General features: G+C 41.0%; 1 protein-coding gene across 1 annotated transcript in view; it reads left to right on the forward strand.

Moving 5' to 3' along the window:
* The window catches only part of LOC145978198 (salivary peroxidase/catechol oxidase-like), a 160,062-nt gene that overhangs the window by 101,877 nt on the left and 36,561 nt on the right, over nt 1-21,624 (forward strand). Inside the window, exon 4 of the mRNA XM_083110639.1 lies at nt 20,415-20,647. Within this exon, the coding sequence (XP_082966765.1) occupies nt 20,415-20,647 (233 nt within the window). The remainder of the gene's footprint in view (nt 1-20,414; nt 20,648-21,624) is intronic.

Below are 21,624 nucleotides of genomic sequence, written 5' to 3' on the forward strand. Positions count from 1 at the left end.
GAAAATGTCTTACGCGAGGTTGAGAAAAAATGATCGCAACCAAGTAGCTAGAAGCAACGAGTACAGAAAGGGCAGGACGGTGGAAAGGTAGGAAACGATTGTCTTTTGTTTTAAACTGAACGCGAAATAATGCTTATTTCTGCCAGTGGCCGATGCCGTTCGATAAGGAGGCAACTTCCAACGTGCAGCTGCGGGTAAATAGGTGTTCCTACTCCAATAGTAAGTCACAACGTCGTATTCGATTTTGCTTCAGGCGGGAAACCCTTTCAGCTACTCTACAATGTCTACCTCGTTGGTTAGACGATTCGGTGGAACGACAGGAAACCTGAAATGGGTAGTCTGCGTGTGAAGCAAATACGAGGATTTGCAATTCACAACCGTGGAACCAAGAAGATTGGGTGAAATGGCAGGGAGGGTATTGGCCAGTGGCGTCGCTAGGTCCTTTTTGGGGGGCTTCAGCCCCCCCCCCAATCCCTCGATAAGCCACCCCAATTTTTAGCTATTATTACATACAGTATTTCGAGAAAACATATTTGAACAATTGTTAATGAAGGAACATACCTCTAGATACAAAAAATTACCTAAAGAACTTGACATAGACCATCACATCCATAGTACATTTAATGAACGCCATTCCAAAAGACATGTTTCCGAACTTATGCAGAATATTGCAAATTGCAGTGACAATTCCTGTGACATCAGCATCGTGTGAGGAGTTTTAGCTGTTTGAAGAGAATCAAGACATTTTTGCGTAATAGTATGGGCCAAGACAGACTTTCCTCACTTGCAATACTGGCCATAGAAAAGGAAGAGTGTCATGAATTGTGTGTGGATTGTGTTATTTATAATTTTGCAAGAAATTCGAACCGCAGAGTACAGCTGATACTTAAAGACATAGTTCACCAGCATTAGAAAAACAGGACAAGAATATCCATCTGTTTTCATAAAAATTAATGCAGTAAGTCTATGTTAGTTTTAATTCATTATGATTGTTATATATTATTGTCTTATTAATCACTTTGCTATTTTCAAAGATTAAAAATATTTACAATAGTAGTAAGTCATGTATCTGGTTGCAGCCCCCCCCCAAAGCAGATGGCCTAGCGACGCCACTGGTATTGGCGGCATTTGCTCAAGTTTGTAGACAACTTGTAGCTGCATGAGCAAACAATTTTGCGCAGTTTCATCCATTAATCTGATTGGAGCGCACCTAGCGATGAAACGTAAAGTACGAACGCAGGCTAAAGTGAAGCTGCGACAGATACCACGCGTTTTCTAACAGTTGCAACTCTCTATTCATTGCATTTGCGCCAGATCAATGTTAGATGTAATCAGCTGCAACAAGAAGTGTACAGTCACAAGCGTAAATGGGCTAGAGATCAGGTATAAAGCAATAAAATGAAAGATAAACCTAGACTTCCCCATAAAAAAGAAAACTACTAGATTCTCCTCTGATTGTGACTGTACGTATGGTCACACGCAACAACCATATTGAAAACATGGAGCCTACATAATCAAGATACTCGATTTCTTGACCTGTTGTATTTACAGGCCACAAGTCGATGTGTGCTGATCTGAACATTAAGGAGACTACACTTTCTAGGGCGAAAAACATCTGAGGAAGTCATACACATGCTGGACATTCATAAACCTGTGCGTGCACGCGTGTCTCTGTGTACATGTTGTCCAGTGTATCACAGGTGCGAAGTAGAAAGTTGCTTGGGTCAGTGGTGATGAATAGCAATGAACTTCCGTGAACGCGTACTATAAGCTTGACTCTTTCCAATCTCGATTTTATAACCAGAAGGAAATAGAATGACACGTACTTACGTGTAAAATTCATGTAGAGGTTCCCGGTAGCAGAATGTTGACTCGTAATCGAGAGATCCGAAGTTAAAGCCTCGTTGCATGAAACACTACGCAGATTGTTTGCGAAAAAATGTACTGGTAAGTACAGAGGATGAAATAAGGGCAAAGTGTTGAATGTGAGAAAAATATTAAAAATGGTTATAGCTATAAATAAGTAATGTTTATATACGCGAAGTTGGATGTGCCTTGTAAGTAGTGCATATTGATTGTTTCAAAGTCGTACTTAGTAGGTATCCTCTTTTTTTACCAATTGAATATCACTTTTTGACATATTTTGACAATTTTTTGTCGATGTTTTAGCGTTTAGCGATGTTTTAGTACAAATTTTCACTATACTCATTTTTCCCCCACTCGTACTTGGTAGGTATATCATGATGTTACGTGATACAACTTAACCTATCCTTTTTTTTACGATTATTTAATTTTTTTACGATCCTAAGTGATATAACTTAACCTATCATTTTTTTTATTTATGCACTGTTTGAACGTTATTATTTGAGGATCATATTTTGTAGGTATTTTTTTTTATCAATCGAATATAAGTTTTTGACATCTTTTGACAATTTTTTGTCGATGTTATAGCGTTTAGCGATGTTTTAGTACAAATTTTTACTGCACTCATTTTTTTCCCTACTCGTACTTGGTAGGTATATCACGATGTTACGTGATATAACTTAACCTATCTTTTTTTTTACGATTTTTTAATTTTTTTACGATCCTAAGTGATATAACTTAACCTATTATTTTTTTTTATTTACGCACCGAACTAACCTACAAGGGGGACTCTGTTTGTTTTAATATTTCAGTATTATAAGGTTTTCACAAATTTTATATAACCTAAAATGTGTTGGATGTTGATGTTAGTATGTGGCAATTTTTTATGAATTTTAAAACTGTTCTGTGACCCTTTCGTTCTTCACGTCGTAGGCGAAGGACTTCTCTGCAATCAGGATGACACTGCATAGGGTATCCTCGGGCAGCGCGTCGTGGAACTCGCAAACACCCACTCTACAAAAATTCTACTATATGATCTTTCACTGGCTAAGCTAACCTACAAATAGGAATTGGCAGCACTGACTTATAAACCCCCTGGGTCTTCTTGGCATGTTTTTTCATGATGTGTTGCCAGGCTATTGTGCATCTTGGCGTATACAATGTATATATTTTGAGAGGGGGGTTATAGCTTTTTATGCTGTACGAATACTAAAAACTTGACAGTGACAACCAACAGAGTAAATAAACCTACATGCAGAAACTAACAACACTAGTTTCTGACAGTGAATTTGAAATAAAATATTAAACAAAATACATGAGTAAGCACTGTGATTACAAATAATACCAGTGTTATTACACATTCATTCTTATTTTTCGAAGTTGAATGGAAGCACGTGTTTTTTACGCTCTCGTAATACTGACCTTGGCCCAGTGATTTTAAATTGCTTCCATCCGGTTTTTTTTTCCGTGTTATTTCCGCATGCACGCAACATTCGCTTTCAATAGTTTAATGAAACACAGAAGGAGTGTTAGTTTAGCAGGTTTTGAGTTTACAATGTATTAAATTAAACAATAATTTATGTAAGAATATACTTGTACTTACCGAACACAAAATAATAAAAGCACATGTGAATCTTTGCGTGTGTTCATGTTATATGACGACTGAGTAAAAAAATAATGTTGACTCCCCGAAAGATAAAAGTTCCTGGTTCGACATCAGATGCATGCAAATTTTATGTTTTGCTCTCCAAAATCTTGATTTTTATGTTTGCGCTATTTGTCATACAGCAGAGGAGAAGAGGGGAGAGGGGAGGGGAGGAGGTACTATTAGCGCCATCTATTAGCAAACAATAAAAATAAAAAGTAGGGGGTCAAACTTTTTCAACACCCAAAAATTTTAAACGTCCTCGTTTAGTAATACGATCAGCAGAAGACGTTTGAAAGAGTACTCTTAGTCGAGAAAGCTAATTGCTAGGGCCCATATATTGCTAAAATGTTCTTTGATTTACATATTTCTCATACCGCCATATGTTGTTCTAGTTGACTTCTTCCAAAAAAATGCTAATTAGCGAGAGTTAATTAAGCAAGGCAAGTAAAAGAAGCAAATAGGACAATATGTGGTGGCGTGGAAATATGTAAAAATTCGACTCGATTCGAATTAAAATTGAAGGATATTTTGAATTTTTTTCCTATAATGTACAAAACATTTACCGTACATAATCTTTTCCATTTACAACAGTATAAAATAAGAGAAATGTGTGACAATATCCATATTAATTAGGAAGGTATGTTGTATGCTAGGTTAGCTAATTGCGTCTTCTACAGCTTCACTGTTTAGAGGAAAGATGGAAAAAGAGAGCTCTACAAAAACTAACGCTTTTAACAATATTGTACGCCCCGTGAAAATTATATATAAATAAGACTTAAGCGTATTATCTGCTTTCATGTCAGATTTTCCCGACCTGTGAGCTGTAGTGTTTAGGTGACAAGCGACGCGCTCAAATATAATACCGTTGACAATATTGTATGCCCCCGTGAAAATTATATATAAATAAGGATAAGCGTATTATCTGCTTTCATGTCAGATTTTCCCGACCTGTGAGCTGTAGTGTTTAGGCGACAAGCGACGCGCTCAAATATAATACCGTTGACAATATTGTACGCCCCCGTGAAAATTATATATAAATAAGCCATAAGCGTATTATCTGCTTTCATGTCAGATTTTCCCGACCTGTGAGCTGTAGTGTTTAGGCGACAAGCGACGCGCTCAAATATAATACCGTTGACAATATTGTACGCCCCCGTGAAAATTATATATAAATAAGGATAAGCGTATTATCTGCTTTCATGTCAGATTTTCCCGACCTGTGAGCTGTAGTGTTTAGGTGACAAGCGACGCGCTCAAATATAATACCGTTGACAATATTGTACGCCCCGTGAAAATTATATATAAATAAGGATAAGCGTATTATCTGCTTTCATGTCAGATTTTCCCGACCTGTGAGCTGTAGTGTTTAGGTGACAAGCGACGCGCTCAAATATAATACCGTTGACAATATTGTACGCCCCCGTGAAAATTATATATAAATAAGGATAAGCGTATTATCTGCTTTCATGTCAGATTTTCCCGACCTGTGAGCTGTAGTGTTTAGGTGACAAACGACCCGCTCAAATATAATACCGTTGACAATATATTGTACGTATATTGTATTGTATAGAAAACTAGAAACATATAATTTGGCGAAAAAAAAACCCAAAGTAAGGTCATAGAAAATAGTTAAAAAAAAAGTGAGCAATTATATTTTGCATTGCACAGCATTTGGTATTAAATAACATACCCCCAAAAAATCTCTGCATTATGTGTTCTGAAAAAAATTGCCCTACGTGCCAAATTACTGTGTCAAGTAAAAATTTTCAAAAGGCACTGTCGTACTTGTGTGCCGGGAAAGCGAATATGTGCGACCAAACTGTGCTCTAAGTATGGAAACAATTTTTCTATTGACTACTTCAAGCGACACCAGCTTACTTGCAAGAGCACTGGAACATCACTACCGCAACCTTCCAAGCGAAAGGTAGAAGTAACCTCCCTCGATGCATCGCCACCTACCAAATGCGTCAAGCTGACGAAGAAAGCAGACCGAATTGCGTTTGAGCATTTATTAGAAGACTTTAACATAACATCAGACAGCTTCTGCGATGTGCGTAGTTTTCTGGAGAGCGAGCGAGTTAAGATAATATCCATCCTCAACGATGCATTGCCTACATACTCCACTAAATTCTATGCCGTGCTATGCTGCAAGTATAAGAAACCGTCTGATGAAATACCGGTTTTTTTTCACAATGGCTCGGGATATGATTTCCATCACTTGGTTACACATCTAGGGTACGACAATGCAAGAATCAATATCCTGGCGCAGAACGAGGAGCGTTATATTAGCATCAGTAAGTGGGTGCCGATCCCCAACTCAAGCAACAGCATCGAGCTTCGGTTCCTCGACTCTCTGAGGTTCCTCCAGGCAAGCCTCGATACTCTTGCTGGGAAGCTCAGAGACGACCAACTAGCCATTACTACATCAAGTTTCCCAAACTTAGATGTCGCACTCATCAGACGTAAAGGGGTCTACCCCTACGAATACGTCACAGACCCTTCCAAGTTCGAAGAAAAGTTGCTGCCTCCCCAGGATAAGTTCTACAACCAGTTGAGAGGTTCAGGTATTACCGACGAGGAGTACAAGCATGCTCAGTCTATGTGGGTCGAGTTGGGTTGCCGAACTTTCGGTGATTACCACGATGCATACCTGAAGCTTGATGTGACGCTTCTAGCATGTGCGACGTTTGTTGTGGTGGGATCATTGGGGGAAATGTGATTCTCCCAATATGTCATCTGACTTACTAGCATATGCGATACGAAGAACAGGTGTGTATGTGACTTACTAGGATTAGGCTCATGGTAATGAGGTCCTAGTAGCTGAAACGTTGAGTTTTGTATTCGCCCCCCCCCCCCGAGAAAATTCTATATAAAATAACATACCTGAAAATTATATTCACAGTAGATTCATTTTTTGAGTTTTGTAATTACCCCAAGAAATTCTATATAAAATAACATACCTGAAAATTGTATTTACAGTAGATTGAATTCTTGAGTTTTTGTATTCGCACACAAGAAATTCTATATAAATAACATACCTGAAATTCTATTTACAGTAGATTGAATTTTTGAGTTTTGTAATCACTCCAAGAAATTCTATATAAAATAACATACCTGAAAATTGTGTCGCTATATACTAGATTTTTTTATTTCTGTGATTTTGGAGAAAGCAATGGCATCCACCACCAGTTTCAATCGTAAAAATGATAAAACTGAATGTGTTACTTGTGGGAAGCTAATCTCAAGGAACAATTTATCGGTACACAGGGCAAGATGTAGCGAAACAGGTTCGAGAATTAATCGTTCGTTACCTTCTAAGCCCTGTGCTCGATGCGGAAAGATGATCAGCATTACAAATTTAAGTAAACATCTCAAAATTTGCAAACCATCGACCGAACAAGAAACATCGAAAAGGAAAATCGATAATTCAGAAACGGAAGCTTCCACTTCCAAGCAAATTAAATTATCCGATGAACCCAAACCAATTAGATCTGCATTCAACGACCAACTCCAGGATTTTTCAATTAAGTCAGAAGCAGGCCGTGACATCCTTAGTTTCTTGGACGAAACGAAAACATCCGTGATAAATATTCTAAAAAATAAATTGGAAAACAACTCTATAAAAGTATACGTTGTTCTGTTTTCCGAATACAAGAAAGTTGATGGCACAACGAGTATTTTTTATCATCGTACAAAAAACCAGACTCTTTATTTTGCTGACGTCGAAAATTTGGACAACTTCTATTATAAAGTTTCCAACGAGCTGGTTAAGAAACACGACGATTTCGAGGCTAAAGGGTCGGGATGGTCTCTGTGTGGAAGTCCTCACACGTTAACCGTTTACGTGAACCGATTCTCGCCTCTTCGCGCTTCCAGCTACGTTCCTCTTCCACCGAATATTCAACGCAAGAGGGCTGTGTTAAATATACAAAACGGTGATAACAAGTGTTTTCTCTGGTGTGTGTTGGCTGCACTGCATCCTGTTCATTGCAAAAATAATCCAGAACGGATTTATCATTACAAGCAATACGAGACCGACTTTGAAAGTGTAATGTCTGACATTGAATACCCGGTGACATTGTCGGATATAACAAAGTTCGAAAATCGTGCAGGAAAACGCATCGCTATTAATGTATATTCCTTTACGTCAGATAAATATCTTGTGCACCCCGTCAGGATAAGCGATATCGACGATGACGATGCTCGTGTAATAAATCTTCTTCTAATTTCAAACGAGGATGTTCATCATTACACGCTAATTCGTTCTCTATCACGTTTGGTCAGAAGTCAAACTACCAAGTATGCAAACAACATCGAAGTTTGCCCGAGATGCCTAACCACGTTCGACGATCGAAAACAACTCGATTATCGAAAATACACCGGACGTCAAATTGCTATCGAGAAACTTGCCGAACATAAAATTTACTGCGGCGACAACAGACCAACTTGCATGTTGATGCCGAAATCAAAAGAGGTCGAAGAATTTAGGATGCATAAGGCATTGTTCGAACATCCTGCAATCATTATTGCTGATTTTGAGTCTTTTCTCAAACCGTTGTCGTACTGCGAACCAGACCCCGAACTTTCATCCACAACACCGTATCAGTTGCACGAAGCCTCGAGTTTCGGATATGTTGTCGTGCGACAGGATAGGATAGATGAACCGTATGTTTACCGAGGACCAGACGTAATCAAACATTTTTTTGAAAAGATGGTTGAAGAGGTTGAGACCATTGGCAGCCACTTACGCAAATCGAAACCAATGCTTCCATTATCCAGCGATGAACTTCAATCTCACAATAACATTGAAACGTGTCCGGTGTGCGATCAACGTTTCACCGACGAGAACCGGAAAGTATTTCACCACAATCACTTCACCGGAAACTACATCGGTGGAATCTGTAACACGTGTAATCTAAAAATCCAAAAACCTACGTTTGTCCCCATATACCTTCATAATGGCAGCGGTTACGACTTCCATATCTTAATTCGGAATCTTGGATATGATAGACAAAAGATAAATATTCTAGCAGAGAATGAAGAAAGATACATCAGTGTCAGCAAGCGAGTATTGATTCCGGGAACAAACGAAACTGTGGAGATGAGATTTTTAGATTCTTACAGATTTTTATCTGCGAGCTTGGACGCTCTTGCAAGCAAACTTTCGGCTGAACAATTTAGAATAACGAGAGCTAATTTTCCCACCGTAGACATAGAAATGATTAGACGTAAAGGGATTTATCCTTACGAATATGTTAGCGATAATTCTAAATTTAACGACGACACTCTTCCACCTCAAAAAGAATTTTACAGTCGACTCAGAGAGAAAGGAATCACGGATGATGAATACGAACACGCGCAACGGATGTGGGACAAATTAGGATGTAGGACACTCGGCGATTATCACGATGCCTACTTGAAACTGGACGTGACAATACTCGCGGATGTTTTTCAAGCATTCAGGAAAACGTCGGCGAATATTTACAAATTAGATCCTGCATATTTTTACGGTCTCTCGGGCTTAGCGTGGTCTGCCATGTTATTACAGACAAAAATAAAACTCGAATTGATACCGGACGTGGACATGTTATATTTTATCGAGAGGGGGATACGAGGTGGAATGGTGCAATGCGTACAGAGACATGCAAAAGCAAATAACGTTCACATGACAGAAGAATACGATCCTAACGAACAATCGAAATACATATTTTATGTGGATGCAAATAATTTATACGGACATGCTATGATACAAAAACTTCCTTACGGCGGGTTCGAATGGGTGGATACCACTTCCATTAACATTAATAATTTCAACGACCGTGAATTTGGCTTGTTTATAGAGGCGGACCTCGGATTCCCCGACCATCTACACGATTACTTCAAAGATCTACCTCCTGCACCCGAACTAAAATGTTCGCCTGATTCAAATCAACGTAAGCTTCTGTTAACATTGGATAGGAAAGAGAGATACGTTCTCCATTACAAAAATCTTCAATTCTTAATTGAGAAGGGAGTTCAAGTAATAAATGTGAGAAGAATAATGAAATTCAAACATTCCGAGTGGTTAAAACCTTACATTGAAAAAAATACGTATCATAGAACACGCGCCACGTCAGATTTAGATAAAGATTTTTTTAAACTCATGAATAATGCTGTTTACGGAAAAACAATGGAGAATGTCAGGAAGCACGTGGACGTGAGATTAGTTCCCGATTCAAATAAATGTAGAAAATTGATAGCATCGCCGACATTCAAATCACGAAATATATATGATGAAAACCTGGCCCTGTTTGTGATGGATAAAAAAATAATCAAGTTCAACAAACCAATCTACGTGGGGGCGACGGTTTTGGATTTATCTAAACTGCATATGTTTGAATTTCATTATAATGTCATGAAACCCTTCTATAACGAAAATATAACACTTTTGTACACGGACACGGACAGTTTTATTTATTCCGTACAGACATCTGACCTCTACAACAATTTGAAACAACCGAAAATGATTGATCATTTCGACACATCTTCCTTCCCTCAACCAAACAGATTTGATCTCCCTTCTCGCAATAAAAAAGTGCTTGGTAAAATGAAGGATGAATGCAACGGAGAAATCATTCTGGAGTTCGCCGGCTTACGTTCCAAAATGTATGTGGTGAAAACAGAAACCAGCATCACCAAAAAAGCCAAAGGTGTTGGTAAAAATACTGTGAAAAACAAGCTTGTGTTCGAGGATTACATCAATTGCCTCTATTCACAGTCGAGGATTCTACGTTTGGAGACAAGGATACAAAGCGTAGACCACGTGCTTACCACAAACAAAGTTAAGAAAATTGCGCTGGATCCGCATGACGATAAAAGATGTATTTTGTCTTGCGGAATCCACACGTTGCCTTGGGGGCACTGTCGTTTAGAAATTAGTAAAAATTGTAGGCAATGCAATTGAAAAAAAAAAATAAACTTTAGCTGTCTCACATACACGATAAATAACTAGCAAAGGACAATGAATCTTTTTGGTTTCCGAAAGCAAACAATGGAGACTGTACACCGCACGACGACAGATCATGAATTTCTACCTTCCGTGTTACCTAAACTCAACGGTCTGTTGATCATTCACCTCAACAGCATTTGGACGAAACTGAATGACGATGTGGGCAAGATGTTTTATGTTTTTAATAACAATTTACATTTCTACGAAATTCCGATCGACGGGAAACTTCAAATCACCGTGAATCCGGAAAACGCAGGCGAAATCAAAATTTCTACCGGCAAGAACATTTTTCGAATCAAGCACGACAAGATGCTTTCTAACATTACGTACGATGTGTCCGCAGGAGATTATCTTTACATGGAACTCCTCGGAGATTACGACAAACTTATTCCTCTCTTCGTAGAATTACGAATCGTCTATCCTATTATAAATAACCGTTAACCAAAAATGCCTAACGACATTTTCGGCAACACCAAGCGTGTAGACCACGCAGAAGAGATTCTCATGTTGGACATTCGAGTTAAGAAGTTGAGGACCGATTTGATCGCTTTGCAGGAAACCTTAAACAAAAGTTTAGAGTCGGAAATCGCTACGCTCCAAACGCAATGTCTCGACCCCATTCTGAAAATCGATTCCGAACTGAAAACGCTCATAAAAAATTATGTCGACGTACCTTCTTACGACAACGTTCAAAATATACAGTTGAGCGTGGATTCGCTTCAAAATGATTTGGCCAAATTACAGCAATTTCAATCGAAAAATGAAGATTTGGAAAAATTGAAACTCGAAATCGAAGAACGAACTTCCGCAATAGAAAAGAATTTCTCTGAACTTCAAACCGTCGTGAACGATATAGACGCAGAACGCTTGCATGTCGTCGTTTCCAAATTACAAGAAGAATTCACCAGCACGTTGGAAGAAATTAAATCCAAGTTGCAGACTTTGGAAGATACAATGACGAACCTACCATCGTCGGACGAACTGCAGGTCATCGGTAAAAGCGTCGCGAACATAAAAATTCAATTGGAGGCCTATCAAGATTTCGAACACATTCAAACCACCATCGCTACGCTTCAGGCGTCCTTGGAATTGATCAACGAAGAAATTAAAAATATTCACGCTGAAGCGAGAGCGTTGACGAGCATTCAAGACACGTTGAGCACGGTTCAGCATAAAATCGAATATTTAGAAAATTTGAACGTCGAAACGAATCTCGCTCATTTTCATCACGTACTGGACAACATACAGGGTGACTTGGAATCGTTACGGACGAGCGTGCCTTCGAGCGAAGATTTGGAAAAATTGAAAACGGCAGTGACGGCACTATCCGATTCGAGCGACATCAAAAGTTCATTGAGCGATCTCGAAAGTAGGGTGGCCAATCTCCCCACCTCCAAAGAATTGCACGCTTTGAAAAGAAACATATCTCGAATGCTGAAACGACTAGAAACGGAAACGACGAACGTGGAACAGATTCGAGACGAAATTAGTTCGCTGGTGTCGACGCTGCCCACTTCGCAGAGCGTCGCCGACCTTCACACGCAGTTTACAGAGATGCGAAGGATCGTGAACGATCTTACCGAGAAGAGCTCGAAATTGAATCAAGTCGAGAACCTTCAGAACATTGTCGTCAACATCAGAGATCAAGTTGGAGTGCTGGAATCCACGCAGGAATCGACGCTGGCCTCTTTCGGTGCTAAGTTGCAAGAACTCAACGAAAACTACAAGCAGTTGAACGTGGAAGTGAAAATCAAACCGTCGTTTTCTGCCGTAACGGATACCATAGTCGAGCATTTGCTGCCTATCGAAAATAAACTCGGACAAGTTCACAGTAATCTGCTCGGCGTCGACACTAAATTCGCTAAACTGCATTCTCTGCAAGCCATTGAAATCAACAGCGTACCCAATCAACAGAGAATCTCCACGTTCGTCGAAGGTAACAAACTGTACATGTTACATCCTTATCATCCGTACTACAAGTTTCTCCTCGATGGCACGATTCAGATAAACGAATTTTCGTACTGGTCTCACGGCAGAAAAGCTAGCGTTCCCACCATGACTTTGATATCGAATCGTGGTGTCCAGAAAGCAGGAAACATTCCTCTGGCACGTTGGAACGAAACGCGCAACATATATGAAATACACGAAGACGAAGATCTCACCGTTTTCGACGTGAGTGCCGGCGATAAGCTGATCATTCAAAACACGAGCGAAGTGCCACCCTCTTTGAATCCCATCACGCTTGTGCTTCTCTTGAAACGTAATCTCTAAGAAAATGTCTAGGCAAGCCATCGTCGAAGAATTGCATAAACCTGCACGCCGTAACTACGAACGTTTGGCTGTGGTAACCAAGGGCATCGACGACCTCTGGCAAAGTGACCTCGTGGAGATGAGTAGCGGCAATTTGAAAAACATACATAAATTGAATAAGGGCAACAAGTACCTCCTCACCGTCATAGACACGTTTTCGAAATTCGCATGGGCTCTACCTTTGAAGGCGAAAACGGGAACGTGCGTCACGGAAGCATTCAAATTAATTTTTCGCGAAAGCGGTGGCAGACAACCACGGTTTCTGCAAACGGACAACGGTAAAGAATTTTACAACGCCGTATTCCAAAAGTTTATTCAAAAACACAAGATTCAACATTATTCGACCTTCAGTCACATCAAAGCCAGCATCGTGGAAAGATTCAATCGAACCTTGAAAACACACATGTGGAAACGATTCACGCTTCGGGGAAATTACAAATGGGTCGACATCCTGCCGGAACTCGTCGACACCTATAATGATACGGTACACAGAACGATAGGCATGAAGCCAGTTGACGTTACCAAGTCCGACGAGCAGCGTTTAATTTCTACAGTTTACTGTCCAAAGTACACACCCACGACAAAAAAAGCTAAATACAAAATTGGAGACCAGGTGAGGATCAGCAAATTCAAACGCACCTTCGAGAAGGGATTCACAAAAAATTGGAGCACGGAACTCTTTACGGTGGTTCGAGTTCTACCCGGAAACCGACACACGTATATAATAAAAGATAGTAGCGGCGAGATTTTGAAAGGAAGATTTTACGAAGAGGAACTCTCTAAAACGAAACACCCCGACACGTACCTCATCGAGAAAGTATTGCGTAGGAAAGGTGACAAACTGTTTGTCAAATGGCTGGGACTTCCAGAAAAGAGTTGGATCGACGCGAACGAAGTGATCTTGTGAGTACGTGGAACGTGGTGAAGCGTCTACCGGATCCGGAAAGTCAAACGAAGAAAAAGAACGGCAAGTTGCTTCCCGACAGCATCCGCTGTCTGATCGTAGGTCCTTCGGGGTGTGGGAAAACGACACTGCTCGTGGACAATTTTCTCCTCGCACCGAATTGGTTAGATTGGAAGAACAGGCACCTGTACGTGTTCTCGAAAAGTTTGGAGCAATCCAAATACCAGCAACTGATGAAACTGTACGATGGTCTGGACATTGCAACGTTCGCCTCGGAAATAAAACCACTCGACGATTGTCGTGAAAATTCAGTTGTTGTGTTCGACGACGCCATCCTGGAAAATCAAAATGAAATTCGCAACTTTTTCACGCAAGGTCGTCACAAAGGAATGGATTGTTTTTACCTAGCTCAAACGTTTTCCAAAATTCCAAAACAGTTAGTACGCGACAACGCTAATTTCATATGTTTGTTTCGTCAAGATCACACCAACCTCAAGCACGCGTACGATGACTACGTAGGCGGAGACATGAACTACAATCAATTTTCGGAAGGCTGCTCTACTTGCTGGAATGGTGACGATTTCGGATTCGCGACGATCGACATGACGAGAAAACCCAACGACGGAAAATACAGAAACAAAATCAACGATTTTCTAAACGTTGCAACGTTGTGAGAAACGACGTATATAAATAACGTCATGACGAAACGAAAAATCGAAGACGAAAATCTCAAGCTTCGCGATTACCTCGCGAAACGCTTCAAAGGTTGGAAATCCGAGAATCGCGGATTCTACGAAGAGAAGAAACGTCAGGATCAACCCGTGATCGATGCCATCAGCAGTCTAGGTAAAGAAATTAAAAGTGTCACGGAACAAAATAAAAATTTGATTAATGAACTCGTACCGCTTGCAGCTAAAAGTTACGCCGTACCCACACCCATTTCGAGCATTCCTTCGACACCGTTCGAACTGAAGGATGCACCGGCACGACGTCGAGCCATAGGTAGCACGTCGTCTTCGGATAAAATCGAGTTGGGACCTTTGGCACGAGACTACCTGAGCACGGGGAAATTCGACAAGGATGAAGTGTTCGGATTGTATCCCAGCATGGAAACCAGCGAAGGCGGCGGTGTGGTGTGGAAGATTGGGAAATCGAAGGTGACCTTCGAAGGCAACGACATTAAAGTCAATTTAGGCGACAAGGATAGTTGGAACAGGTATCCGGGTACGGTGGGACTGTGGGAACTCGTCGCCAAAAAGCAGCCGAAAGATTACACCGACGAAGATTACCAAAGTTACAAGGAAATTCTGATCATGACGGATGCCTTGTACCAGAACAACGACGCCTCGCAGAATAGGGTGAAATCGAGCAGCGGCGAGAAGTACAGGAATCTCATCAAACCGATTTGGAACCAGGTCAAAACAGGCAGCGGCGTCAAACGCTACAACACGTTACCCAAAGAATTCGTTTGGGTGGACGACGTTAGGAAACTCGTGGACCGATTGTTGGTGATAGCCGGCGAAGAGAATGCAGGCAACCGTAATTTCTACAACGAGAAGGTTGGCATCGTGGACATGATCAGCACGAAACTTTCCAACTTCATCGTGAACGACGACAAGGGCATAGGTTACCTCATCAAAATCATCAACACGCTGCCTCCGAAATTTTGGAACGTGGCCGAAGGAAAGGGACTCGTGAACGACATCATCAACAAGTTACCTTTCGAGATGCATCTACCTGGCTACCAGTACTGCGGGCCGGGTACCAAACTCGAGAAAAGATTGGAGAGAGGAGACAAGGGTGTGAATCCGTTGGACGCGGCGTGCAAAGATCACGACATCGCTTACAATACCACGCAGACGGATCTGGATGCACGTCACGAAGCAGACAAAAAATTGGAACATGCAGCTTTCGAAAGGTTCGTGAGCAGAGACGCATCGCTGGCTGAACGGGTCGCCGCACTGGGTACCACCATCGCCATGAACACGAAACAAAAATTGGGGTGGGGTATATAAATAACATACCGTAAAAAAACTTGATATATAAATAACACACATCGTAAAAAAATAATTTTTGGTATATATAAATAACACACATAGTGAAAAAAAGCAATTAAATTTCTCTCTAACACTCTGACAACTGAAAAAATGAGCGATCTCCAAGCATTAAAACAAATGCTAAATTTGTCAGTCGAGTATGTAAAAATTCAGGAATTGGAAGTCGACAAACCTTACACGATAACTTCCGGTTCAATCGTTTCTACCCAGTATGGTCCCAAGGTACGCCTGTTGCTCAACGCACAATACAGTCTATTTTTACCAGATCGATACGCTAACATGTTATCCGACGAGAAGCTATCTATTTTAATCGAGAACAAAACTCGAATCGTGTACAAGGGGACAAAGGAACTTCTTGGCAAGAAAACGAAGCACGTAATAGAATTTGTGTAACGACTGCGAGGCCTTGAAAATATATAAATAACATACCGTAAAAAACTACACAAAAAAAAATCTCAGAATATATATATAAATAACATACCGTGAAAATAACACATAGAGCATCAACATGAAGCCCAAGGGTGTCGTGTACCAGATACCATACTCCAATCTTAAAAATCTAGGTGCCCTCGATGGGTTACTCACCAAGAAACAACGTGAGAAGAAACGTTCTTGCTTGTCGAAAGGACATGGAATGAAATTGCTGCTCAGCACACCTCAATTGAAAAGATTGCAGCGTTCGCGGAAACAACAAAAGGTCGGAGGTTTCATATTCAGCATCCCGGCCATCCTGGCAGCATTGGGGGCCGTTGGAAGTTTGGCCGGCGGAAGTGCCGCCATCGCGAAAACCGTCATCGACTCGAAGAAGAACAAGGCAGAATTGGAAGAACAGAAACGTCACAACCTGGCCATGGAGAAGAAGGGAAAGGGCATGATGAGAAAATTTAAAAAAAAGAAACAGAAGCACTCACCAACCGAGATATTGAATCTCTGATCGAACCGTTACAAATCAAACACTTCAGAGGAGTTTTTATGTCCGACTCGTTACCTTCAAGCGTCAAAAGAAGAGAATGCGGAGTAGTCAACTTGGACGGTCAAGAAAATCCAGGCACGCATTGGATATGTTACCACAAAAATGATGATAAAGCATTCGTTTTCGATTCTTTCGGAGGTGTTCCACCTACAAATTTAATTCATTATCTGAAAACAAACAAAACCTCCATATACTACAACGACGAACGCATTCAAAATTTCGGAGACGTGAACTGCGGTCATCTCTGCCTCTCCGTGCTCGCATTTCTCTCTAAAATAAATAACCCTACGATCGAGGATTTTCAGAAAGCATTGTGGAACCTCAAACAGCATCACTAGGATGGGCGTGTTCCATCTCACGAGCGAATCTTCAATCTTGAAACTCACGCTGCACGACGACATCGTCTATCCTAAATCCGTGGCTCTGCGTGCATTCTACAGCATGTACCTCATACCTAACGTCACCCAGCACAACAACAAAATTAGCGTCGGAAGCGAACACATCGTCGTCACGCCAGGACAATACAATCTTTCCACTTTGCAAGCTCAATTACCCAAAGGCACATACCTTTCTCAAAATTCGGTCACGCACAGAGTGGAAATCCTATCTGCGACGGAGACCGTGGACCTGGGCACCATAGGAGAACTTTTAGGTTTCGAGAACAACACCAAACTCGAAGCTGGCATCAAGCACGTAGCAACCAACATTCCTAAATTTTTGGCCATAGAGACTCTGAACGTACACTGTAACGTGGCCGAAGGTATGATCACGAAATCTTCGGACGGATTGTTAGGAAGTCACAAGCAGACGGGAATCATAGCCACTTTCAAACCAAGTTCCGAGTTCATGGAACCGATCATCTACACGCCCTCTTCGCCGATCTATTTTCCGGTATGTCGCAACCGCATAGACGACATAGAGTTGGTGGTGACGAACGAGAAAGGAGACGTGGTGGATTTCGCAGGTGCCACTACGACGGCCATCGTGGAGATCAACGTATAATAAATAACCATACATGTAAAATGGAGCAAATCGAAAGTTACGAATTGCAATCTTTCCCTCCCAACCGTCGCACGTTCGCCAATCTCAACGAGGCAAACAGGGAGATCGAATACGACGTGGACGTAGGCGATGGGTTCGTTCATCCTCACAGAGCGGACCTCTACCTTCAATTCGACGTGGTGAAGAAAGAAAGCGGAGACGCGTTTCCCGCAGCAGCAAACTTGATACTCGTGGACAACTTCGTGCCCCACCTGTTCTCGCAGGTGGAGGTGAGGAAACACAACACCGTCATCGACAGAATAGATTATCCAGGCATCACGTCGACGGCAGTGGGAACGTTAAAATTATCCAAAACGGACGCAACGTACTACCAGGCCGGGGGATTCGAAGCCGGAACCAAAATATCGACGAAAAGTCACACGGTGCTCTTTCCCATGCGTCTGCTGCCAGGTTTCTTCTCGGATTACAAGGAGATCATGTGGAAGGGAGGACTGAGGGTCACGTTTCGAAGAGCAGCCAACGACAACGACGCACTGATGCGATACGCTACTTTGGGTCCGGACGGCACCACGCCGATAGCCAACACTTTACCCGAAGCGGCGAAATGCGTCATCCGGAGCATGGAATTGAGAATGCCGGTGGTGGAATACGAAACAAACTACGCCCTCAAGTACAAAGCGGAGATCTTGAAAAGTCCGCAGGTGTTGATTCACTTTCACGGTTACCAGTGCGTGCAGAAGATGGCGTCGGGAAGTCACATGGAATTCGACGTGACGACGCAGTTCAACAACATACAGTTCGACATGCCAGATTTCGTCGTGGTGCTTTTTCAGACCGGGAGGGACAAGAATCAGGAAAAAGATTCCAGCAAGTTCGACGACTGCAAGATCAAGAACGTTTATCTGAAGAATGGACGCAACGAAGTGTTCCCGCGCGAGAATTACAACCTCGACGTGACCAAAAACGATTACCTCAAACTTTACGAAGCTTACACGGCTTACAAACGCGTGACCGAGGGAAGCGTGGACATGTATTACACGCCCAGCGAATTCAAAGCACGGAGACCCATGACCGTCATCAACACATCTAAGAGAAGGCAGGTGGTGGTCAACGATCGAACTAACATCAAGGTCGTCTGCGAGTTCCACGACGCGCTACCCGAGGATACCCTATGCAGTGTCATCCTAATTGCAGAGAAGTCCTTCGCCTACGACGTGAAGAACGAAAGGGTCACAGAACAGTTTTAAAATTCATAAAAAATTGCCACATACTAACATCAACATCCAACACATTTTAGGTTATATAAAATTTGTGAAAACCTTATAATACTGAAATATTAAAACAAACAGAGTCCCCCTTGTAGGTTAGTTCGGTGCGTAAATAAAAAAAAATAATAGGTTAAGTTATATCACTTAGGATCGTAAAAAAATTAAAAAATCGTAAAAAAAAAGATAGGTTAAGTTGTATCACGTAACATCGTGATATACCTACCAAGTACGAGTAGGGAAAAAAATGAGTGCAGTAAAAATTTGTACTAAAACATCGCTAAACGCTATAACATCGACAAAAAATTGTCAAAATATGTCAAAAACTTATATTCGATTGATAAAAAAAAATACCTACAAAATATGATCCTCAAATAATAACGTTCAAACAGTGCATAAATAAAAAAAATGATAGGTTAAGTTATATCACTTAGGATCGTAAAAAAATTAAATAATCGTAAAAAAAAGGATAGGTTAAGTTGTATCACGTAACATCATGATATACCTACCAAGTACGAGTGGGGGAAAAATGAGTATAGTGAAAATTTGTACTAAAACATCGCTAAACGCTAAAACATCGACAAAAAATTGTCAAAATATGTCAAAAAGTAATATTCAATTGGTAAAAAAAGAGGATACCTACTAAGTACGACTTTGAAACAATCAATATGCACTACTCTTGTATCTTGTGATATTGTAAAACTATTTCTTACATTTCTGGAATTTTGAAGTTGTGTGTGCAGAAAATGTTTTCATGTATGTAGTCTTTTGGGAGCGCATGCACGAGTATATATGTGGGGGAGGGAAGAATCATTCTGTGTCTGAACAATACAATTGTTCCTTGTAATGCAGCACCTTGCGTTTTAACTAATTTACAAAACCTATTAACATACAATAAAGGAACACTACTCAAAGTTAAAGCTTTGAACCCGACCTTAAACTTTAACCTTGCACTTATTTTCAACCATATTTCATTTTAACGGATTAACTAAGTTATCCAGTACTATAATCTAAGAGGGGTTATAAGGTGTATAATTTGGATAGATGGGTTTAGTGTTCGCTGTAGGCTGTACCTTCACAGTATTTAGTGGTACAGTAGCCTATATCCGCTGGTTCTGCACTATTTTTTTATAACTTATTGTTGTTATATCGTGCATTAGAAGCAATGTACTCAAACATGTACATACAAGCCCATTGTATACACTTTGACGTGAACACCCAGGTCAAGCATGGTTCTACTTATAAAAATTAAGTTATTAATATGTTATATGCACTAATTGAGGAGATAATTGATGCGGAAACAAGAAAAGGTCATTATAATGTTTAATTTAAATAGTAATATTTAAAAAACTCAATTTATTCACAGAGCACGATAACGAGCTATGTTGTGTCTTTCTCTTGCAGCTTGTCCATGAGCAGACAGCAAGTGGTGGGTCGACTGTCCCAGATAAAGTTACAGAACACGCAGCTGTATGAGCAGTGCCCGGTGAAACGGAACCGATTTGAAAAAGAAGGATGTCCAACCATCACCCGCTACTACAGGACTGCCGACGGGTACTGCAACAACCTATCGCAACCGGAATGGGGTGGTTCAATGCGCCCCCTCTTCAGGTTTCTACCGCCCGTATACAACGATGGTGAGTGTGCATTTAATTTTTTAATACGTTTTGAGCAGTGGTGGAGCGTGATCTTTACAACAGTGGAAGCTTCATACTATGTGTTTTGTTACAACACCGTTAAGTTGAAACACGCTGGCTAATCGCGAAGATGAGGATGATATGATGGCTTCAGAGCACAAGTGGCGTAACTCGAGACTGTTTTGAGCTGGCCCCCGTGGCGGAGTGGTTAGCACATAGCGCTACGACGCCAGGGGTCCCGGGTTCGAATCCCGGCTTGGGCATGGATGTTTGTGAGTGTCCATCATTTTCATCACTCATCATCATCTTTGCAAATTAGCCAAAAGTGGCACAAATACGAAGCAAATCAATCAATCAATCGAGACAGTTTTGAGAAAAAGGCCCATTTAGATACTTATTGGCGCACAAACACAGTGATGCGTCTATGACCATGAATTTGAAACTTAGGAGATACTTAATCCTAGCATGTTGATTCATGCTTCTAAGTTATTATGTAACTCAGTTTCCATGAAAAGTGGAGTTACCCCACTTGTGCTTTGAACCCCTCATATGATGCATTTGATGAAGGAACACTGACAAGACACCTATTCCCAGTCCTGGATTCGAACCCGGGACCCCTGGTGTCGTAGCGCGCTGTGCTAAAAACTCAACCTATGGGATTTGAACCCGGAACCCCTGTTTCCAGCTATGAACTCTGCGCGTGAGACGAGGACATCTGCGAGCGAAAATCCTATGATTTACACAGAGTGGTATGCACAAGCATTCCAAGCAAATTGCCCATTATCATCTTATCTTTGTTTTAGCCACTGAGATCTTCAAGATTTGAAACAAAACGCCAAACTTCTGACAACCTCTGCACCAACCACGTAAAAATCCATTTCTTAAAAACACGTAAGGTGCAGTAGGAAAAATAATGAAAATAGTCATGGACAATTTGTCGAGCACTGTACATATGTCTAAATTTCCACGCCCCGCCG

The sequence above is a fragment of the Lepisma saccharinum genome, chromosome 24, assembly GCF_977018435.1.
Source record: "Lepisma saccharinum chromosome 24, izLepSacc3.1, whole genome shotgun sequence".
In the NCBI taxonomy this organism is placed as follows: domain Eukaryota; kingdom Metazoa; phylum Arthropoda; class Insecta; order Zygentoma; family Lepismatidae; genus Lepisma; species Lepisma saccharinum.